The sequence below is a fragment of the Monopterus albus genome, unplaced genomic scaffold (genome assembly GCF_001952655.1).
Source record: "Monopterus albus unplaced genomic scaffold, M_albus_1.0 scaffold337.1, whole genome shotgun sequence".
NCBI classification, from domain to species: domain Eukaryota; kingdom Metazoa; phylum Chordata; class Actinopteri; order Synbranchiformes; family Synbranchidae; genus Monopterus; species Monopterus albus.
In genome coordinates, this window is record NW_018128217.1 from 152,549 (window position 1) to 161,242 (window position 8,694).

Genomic DNA, 8,694 nt, shown 5'->3' on the forward strand with positions numbered 1-8,694 from the left:
TGTGTTTTCCCTAGTGTAGTTTGAAAGAAATCCAGTCTTATTTGCATCATTACGTTGCCTAAACCAAAACCTTGAGCATGAGTAGAGGTAGATAAGTGAAAGCTTAATACACTGAAAGAATGAATTTAGTCTTAAAATCTCTAACCCTCAGTGATTGTCAAGTACCAGATTAAAATGCATTTACTGCCACAGGAACACTTAGGGAATCCCACAGCTTCACTTCTCTGTTGTGTTTATGTAAGCACACTGCACTAAAGATAGCTATTGCACATTCACTTCATTTTTCCCCTTATCCTCATCTATCAAAATGAATTAAACTTGGCATGTCAAACCTGCGCTACGAGTTCCCATGGATTTCAGGAGAGCCCCTAACATGCTATTTTTTTTCCTCCTCAAACACGGCAGTGACACTGATGGAAGTTTTATAATTTGTGGCAATTATTAGGTCTGCAGTCTGGAGACATGACACATACCCTGACACCTGTTTTTGTAATGTGCGTTGATTTTCACTGTCACAAGACTGAGTAGTGAGACGGCAAATGAGGCAGACAATTACATCAACGCACCCTCCAGTCAATCTCAAAGTTTTTGAAGGTGCTTAAAATGGATGTGTAATAAAATTTATGCTCTGCAGAGCATACGTCAAGGTTACATCGCCTATAAATTATGGCTGTATGCTATTGTGGAAAAGAACATAGAACTGTTGTCAAATGATAAATTATACCCTTGTATTTTTTTTTTTATATTAGAAAATTAAATATGGTAAAAGGCTTAAGTGTGATATTTGCCAGTGTGAATGAAATCAGTTTTTCTGTTCATCAAAATAGCACTGTTTTAGGAAGTTGTTTAATATGCTGTATATTTTATCTGGAAGGAATTTTGCTGAATCCTGCATTTTCCCTGGGCCATGCTGTGATTTTCACTTGTTTTTTATGGTATACATATACTCGCATGCGACTATTGTTTCATAGGAAAATACTATGAACTGAATCAAGGTTTCTCCTTTCTCCTAAAAGCATTTTCTTTAAAAACACTTAACTACTCTAAATGACATATTTTTAGTCCTGTTGATTTCTGCAGAGATGTTCTGGCACTCATCGACCGTGTCTCTTCGTTTGTCTCTCTGTTTCAGACATCACTCGCCACCAGGTTTGCACAGGAGGCTTTTGGGAAGCAGTACAAACAAACCCTCGGTCTGGATTTCTTTCTAAAGAGAATAACCCTTCCAGGTGAGACACTTTCATAATCTTTTGGGAGTACTCGCTTGTTCGGAGAGAGCGTGGACACGCGTGTTGCGCAAGCACTTAGTGGCAGACTGCAGACTTGTTGTTTCAATGAAATACTTGGGATATGTATTTGGCAAGATTATACTGGCTCAACTATTACTGTGTTTTGTGTGCATTTAACATTATCTATGTAAAATAGACCCATTATATTAATTGAAAGTTTCACAAAGAAGCCTGTTGTTCCACTTCCTGTAATATTTCTACGTCTGAAATTTTCTTGTTTTCCATTTTTCCAGGGAGAATTTATTTCTCAGGTCAACCCAGGAGCTGAATGTCGCTTTTCTGGTAGCTCCTCATTGTAGCGCGTCTGCCACTTCTCAGCTTTATTCACTCTGAAAGCTCTTCTCTTCGGAGCGAATAGCATGCTTTTTAAAATTCTTTTTTCTTTTTTACTTCACAAGGCCGTTGGACAGTTTATGTCCAAACGGGTGAGCCCTGCTCATAATCCTGTGGGCACAGTACAGAGTAAATACATTAAACATTTTATATCCATATCACCGATCCCCAGGTTAAACTGATCTGCATCCTGCACCACATAAAACATTCATGCCCTTATTTTTTTTATAATGAATCCACAGAAATAAAGCCACACTCTGTATCCCCCTTAGATCTGTAAAATAAATGTTTGACTCGTACTATATTTAGATGAAAGCACTCCATTTTTACTTCCTACCATGTGAAATGGGGATTTTCAGTATTTTAACTAGTATTTCTTAAACTCTGCCAAGGTCTGAGGTCCAGAATTCTGCTAAGTGCAAACGTGAATGATTGCTATTAACCGTTTGACTTTTCTTTCCTGAAATAATCACTGATCTCGAGTGTTAAACCGTAAGCTTTGTTTAAATATAATGTTCATATGTCTGTACCAGTGGCGCAGCACCAACACTGGGTTCAACACCAGGCTTGTAAAATGGTCAATTTTTTTGAGGAATTGGGTGTTGATGAGCTGATGAAGAGGAGGGTGGCTATGTGAGCTCGGCGTTCCCAATTTCATTAGGACCCTGCCTGGACCCACCCTGCCTTATACTGGAGAGGTTGTATGGCTCTCTGGGTCACTGTGGGGCTGTAAAGGGTCTCTTGCAGCAAGGGGAGAATAGCCTATAGTCAACACTGGCCCCTCTCACCATGAAGGCCCAGCTTGTCAAACTTAATGTAGATTTTCCAACACAGGGAGAGGTGAGGCGAGGCCGACTGGCACACAACAGCCTCCTGTGTGTGTGCTTTTTATAACAATGCCTCTTCCAGATGTCAGTGCCAAACCAATGAGGTCCAGGCAGTGAAGGGAACAGACTATAGGTGAAATTTACTTGATAAATTCTGTCAAACTCTAACTTTCGTAATCTGCGCCGACCTGACACCAGGAGGACGATCATCATACGCCTTGGTTTGTCTCACAAACGCCGTCTCTCCTTCTCACAGACCCTAAGCAGAAGAATGTCCATGCTGTTGAGTCAGCGTGAATCTATGAAACATAAATAAAGCTGGTGTCTGAGCAGTGTGGATGGGTGGGGATGGCTCTTTATGACACCGAGGAACCGTTATTCATTGCACTCCACAATGTAGCTTTGCATTGACACTGTATAGTCTAGATGTAGTGACGTGAACCTCAGTGTTTCCTTCCCTTGCTTAAAAAAGGGGACTTGTGAAGGGGTTGAGTCGTCCAGCCATGTCCACAATGTACGCTCTGCACGCCATCGCCGCTCCAGCCCAACGCAGGGCCCTCATCACACCAACATAAACTCCTCGCTGTCTGGTCCTCCCTCCTCCTCTTTTTTGAGTTTTTTTTCCAACCACCCCTTTTCATTTTCCAGAGGAAGAAAATATTTATTTGGATTTGGTTTTTGTGCCCGTCTTTCTCCCCCTCTCATTCACTCTTTCTTTCTCTTTCCACAGGCACAGGGACAAGAGTCTTCTTTTCCTCTTATTTTGTGTTTAATTATTGCTATTTTCCTTAACAGCACATAATTCTCCTCACTCTCCTAACTTGGCAGAATATGGCACAGGCTAATAAGAAGTCTTTTTCTTAACTTTCAGGGAATTGAGAATGTTTAAATTAGAGGGTAAGTGTACCTATTCACCCCCCCCTCAGTCTCTGGGCTGGATATTCTTGGATGTGAGGTGTGGGTGACCTGCCATGCAAGACCACGTAACATGAAAGATTAATGGCTTATTGTTTCAATTAAGTATATCAACAACGCCAACTTTTATTGTAGAATTTCCTCACCCAAAAGACAGGATCCAGTTACAGCTGAATCATTATTTCCTCAGGATTATGAGCTTTGCTAAAGCAAACAAGTTAATGATTAAAATGAACAAAAACATCCAGAATGGAAACTTAGAATGGCAGTGCTCATTTTGATTATTTTTATTTAATTGATTATCAGAGAAATCACAAGTCTAAAGTCTGAAACATCTGTGCTCCATTTATCAGAGGTGATTTGCACATTGTCATTTAACTATCAGCCCTTTGTGACATTGATGGTATTTATTTCTTCTACTCTGTAGGAAATTTGAATGTGACTCTACAGGTGTGGGACATTGGGGGCCAAACATTAGGAGGAAAAATGCTGGATAAATATGTGTATGGAGCTCATGTAAGTTGACAAATTCACTCTAAATGCATCTCTGGTTTGCACTACAGCTTCCTCCTTTTACTCCTCCTACATGAAGCAAAACAATGATTGTGTCTGACTCAGCCTCAGGAAGGACAGGGGATCTGTAAATGTACAAAGCAAATGTTACACGATTGTCACTATGGTGAAAACAAAACAGGACGAATGCAATTCCCTAATAGTCCTGTACTGAGGACACTAGTCGGGCTTATTATTACAGTCTCAGCTGCTTCATTCAGAGCCTGCCACTCCCTCCCTCTGGAGCCAAATCATAATAAACTGTCATTTGGATTCATAGTGAGCACAGCAGGTCAATCGAGCTTTAAAGATCAGCGTATCTCTACTTTTTACGGAGTTTGCTGGTTTGTGTCAAACTGAACAAATGTTGATAAAACTGTATACTGTGGCCAAACTACATTCTTAAAAACACTTTACTCCTAATTTGTAAATGTATGCAAATTTAGATCCATTAAAAAATGCGACACAAATTACTTAAAGTTCAGGCTAAGTAATGTCGAGTGTTTGATAACACTTGGCTTATAGATGAAAAGGCTGAGGGGAAAATAGGTTAATAAATGAGCTATTTACTCTCACATTATCATTTAGTTTAATGTACCAGAGTGTAATGTACCAGTAACATCAGCGTCCATGCAGCTGTAGATGAATACTAACTGTTACATCCAGAATACATATTGTTTTGAAGAAGCTTACTTAAAAAACGTGGTTTGTCTAATTGGACATTCACTGTGCAGTACAACACCTAACATTTGGGCACTAGTCACCATATACCAGCTACTGTATATGCAAGTACACTTTTGCCATATTTGTCAGTAAAAGCCAGACAAACATTAGTTGGAGGGTCTTTCTCTGTTCTATGGAATATGAGATATACATACAGGAATTTCCCCACTGTGGGATCAATAAAGTCCTACCTACCTACCTACCTATGAATCTGCTTTAAAAGTAGTGGGACATTTTCTGTGCCTGTAATGTGTACATTACTCCTGCCTGCCTCTCTCCTTCACAAACAAAATGTCGTAACTGACTGCCACACCGCTACACTTGGCATCGCAGTGTGGCACTTTGCTTCTCTCGTCTCGTTTCTCTTTACACACTGTATCAAATTTTAACACCCATTGTTCACCTCTGTGCATACTGTAATCAATCACGGCTGTTTCAGAGAGACTCACAGTAGTAAGTTATCGTCACCGACCTCGAGTGTTGTGACAGTGTGCGTCTGCTGAACAAAAAGCAACAGACACCCCTTCAGTCATGTTGCATCACGCAGGAAAAGTAGAGACATTTACCTTAGTTCATGTTCATTTTGGCTTTAGAAAACCAGCCGCTGAACTAGTGATAGGTGATAGTTTAGCTATGAGATTATTTGTCTTGAATTATGCCAGCAGCTCTTGTATGTGTGTTTATGCTTAGATTAATTTATGTGTTCATGCAAACACCTCCACCAGGTCTGAGTGTTTGTTCAAACATGGCTCTGGTTGCTGTTGCATGACTCTTTCTGTAGTGCATACAGTGGTAAAGATTATGTAGGGAGGAGGAAAATATCTCTAGGCAGACAGCCTTCATTCATTAGCTCAGACAGCAGATAACCAAACCTGACCTCTGTTCTATTCTGCACTGACTTTGGAGCGTGCTTTCGAAACTGGGAATTTAAATGTGTAAAGCACATGTGAATTGACTTAGAACATAACAGTACTAAACCTGACTCAGATTATATGTGTGAGTGAGTGAGTGAGTCGGTCTGTCCCCTATTCTAAGAAGAGGAGCACTGCCATCTACTGTTCCCACGCTCACTCAAGGTCGCTTATGTTAATATGAATATGAGGTGAACGAGTAGGAAATTAGGATCATTACTCACGTCCATTGTTTCCCAGTGGATGGATGTAAATGTGAGGTGCTCAAATGAGAGCATGGTGAGATTAATGTCGTTCCTCCTCTGCCTTTTTCCAATGCAGGGGGTTCTCCTGGTGTATGACATCACCAACTACCAGAGCTTTGAGAATCTAGAGGATTGGTTTTGCATGGTGAAGAAGGCCAATGAAGAATCTGATATCCACCCTGTTGTCTTCCTGGTTGGAAACAAAAGTGAGTATTATACATACTGTATGGCAACACATAAAAGAAACATTACAGCTTTATTTTAATTTCTACTAAGTAGCAGCAAATGAAGAGAGTTTCCCTCTATTCATTTCACCCTGCCCCATTTTTCACCGTATGTGCCTCTTTGTGTGTGAAGGAGTGTGTGAGTGTTTGATGGCAGCATATGTGTTTGTTAGAGCACCAGATAACTGATGAGTGTGATAAGCCAGTTGATGTGTGTTTTGGGGCGATGGGAATGCTGATGTTTGTGAACTCTGGGGAGTGACTTAAGGGAAGTGATTTAAAATCCTTGGGCCAACAGATCTAGGGCACTGCTTATCTGTGCCCCCTCACTCCCAGTCAGTACCCATCTGACCCCCTCAGTCCGAGCCTGGGCTCCTGTCCTGAGTCGCTGGTTAAGGAGAGGAATTGGATGTTAACCAGACGGCTCTCTTCCTATCAGCCTGCACCCATCCACCCATCTCTAAAATAAAGAGTAATATGATGACTCTTTTTAAACATTCTTTTGACAGATGTGGCTGCCGCAGTGTTATTGTAAAGTGAGGCGTTAGTGTGTGTGTGTAATGGTGACTGCCCATCTTCCCGGGTGATGATGAACGGTCAACAAAGTGGTGCCTGCACACAGGAAGCTCTCACTAATGTTACTCAACGGGGACCATAGGTCACGGTTTAATTCGCCTGTCTACCGCAGATTCTCTTTGTTTTCACATCCGTTGCATCTCCTAATGCCTCGGCTTTAACGGTGGGCGCCTGTATATTTAGGCTAGGTTTTGGGAGTGTGGGTGCTCTAATATTTAAGTAGTGTACATCCTACTGTCGAGCCCCTCACCCCCACACTTGCTCAGTAATTTTCCCCTTTATGGCTCTATCAACCTGGAATGGCCCATGTGTGTCATTTCTGTTCCTACAGGGTGGAAAAAAAAAACAGAATCCCACACAGATCACCCCACTAGGAGCAATCAATTACCTTGCAAGACTTTATTAATCTCTGCACCCTCCCATGGACTCCTTTTTTTCAGGGAGCCTGAAAAATGTTAGTCTAGGTATCTAGCTGGAAATATCTATGCCTACATTTTTGTTTTACTTTTTTCATTTCCCCTCCCTAACTTTTTTAAGTGTTGTAGCAATTTAGTCTTTTCTCCATTCTGAATACTTGGCACACATGAACAACAAGTGGAGCATGTGAATACACAGCATTCTTTTGGGAGCAGCGTTTAGATTTCTTTGTAATGGTTCCCATGATGTTGGACTGTCTGAGGCAACGTATTTGTGACAACCGAAATAGAAGTACAGACATAACAAGGAGCTTATAAAAACACTACAGATTTATGCCTCTGTGAGGGCTTGTCTTTGGGGAGACTGTGGTGTTTCACCACTCTGAATTTTTTAGCATCTCCACTTAGATAAGCTTAAGGTGAACACTGGCTGTAGATGGCACGTACATTTAGGTTAGAACAGATAGTCATACACATCCCCTTGTACTAAAAGACCTGTTACACTATTATAAAATGTTCTTTTTAACATATAGAGTCAACATAGAGACCATCATCAAATGTGAATCTCCATGGCTTTTTAACAGTACATGTGCTACTTTATACATTGAGCTTAGGTTTTCCTGAATGACCCAGTGTTCACCGTCTAGTTCAGTTTGAACACTGTCTTCTTTACCCACTAAACAGTAACTGAGCCTACGGGCCAGACTGGTTCATTAAGGATGCTGTCCTCTCCTCTCGTACCCTCGTCTCACTGCCCTCCTTGCCATGTCACTACTGGGGAACAACTTTTCCATTCTTTGGCTTAGCACGGCCGACTGGGGTTAAGTGTGCTTGTTAAGCACCAGTAAGCTGCACCCCCGTGCCCTCTACATGCTACCTGAGCCTTGTGTTAAATAATGGCACCGCTTGTAACAATTCAGAGAGGAAGCCAGTGAAATGTTTTACTGAGGGCACACATATGTACAATTATTTATGCAACTGCTTGCACACACAGACACTAGTAGATGTGCACAGAAACATGCACTTACAGTAAGTAAAGCAACACACACAGAGTTTCTGGGAATACATGGGTAATGGAAGAATGCTAAGCTCTTGGTCTGTCTAAACATACTATAACTGTTTATTGCAGTGCAGCCCAGTGTAACACCGTATGGTTGTCTCAAGACATAAAAAAAATAGGTAGTATAGAAAACAGGCCATACTATCATTTTATTTTAGTGGACTGTTAAAAGTCCTAGTCCAAATTTTGCATTTATTGTTTTTACCAACTTAAACATATTAAATGGGGCCGTCACTATTTTAAAATGACCTGCACTACTGTTCAAAATTAGTGCACATATTTCTTTGTAGACTGTGTTGTTTATCAAACAAATTTGTTTTTATTAAGTGGGGATCGCAGGACCCCTGCTCACTCCCCACCCATCACCCTTCCCATTGCTAGTGCTCTCTCCCTCAGGAACTCCAGAGCATCCATCATGGACTTGTACAGCCCTTATTTGGGTGACTTAAATGGGTTCAGTTCTCTTAACCCCTCCTCATCACTCAAGGCTTTTTGCTCAGAGGATCTAGTACTGTTCACTGGCGATCCACTCAGTCCTGCCATGGGAAAACGCTCCCTTCTGCTGGGAGTTAAGTTCCCTGCATGAAGAGAATCTGTGCACTCAATTATGTCTTACCTGCCCC

The 8,694-nt window shown here is 41.3% G+C and overlaps 1 protein-coding gene across 2 annotated transcripts in view; it reads left to right on the top strand.

The window, feature by feature from the left end:
* rab28 (RAB28, member RAS oncogene family) overlaps positions 1-8,694 on the top strand; it is a 28,944-nt gene that overhangs the window by 4,334 nt on the left and 15,916 nt on the right. For both annotated transcript variants that reach the window (XM_020624771.1, XM_020624770.1), the window contains exons 2-4: positions 1,133-1,229; positions 3,792-3,880; positions 5,872-6,001. In XM_020624771.1, the coding sequence (XP_020480427.1) occupies positions 1,133-1,229; positions 3,792-3,880; positions 5,872-6,001 (316 nt within the window). The remainder of the gene's footprint in view (positions 1-1,132; positions 1,230-3,791; positions 3,881-5,871; positions 6,002-8,694) is intronic.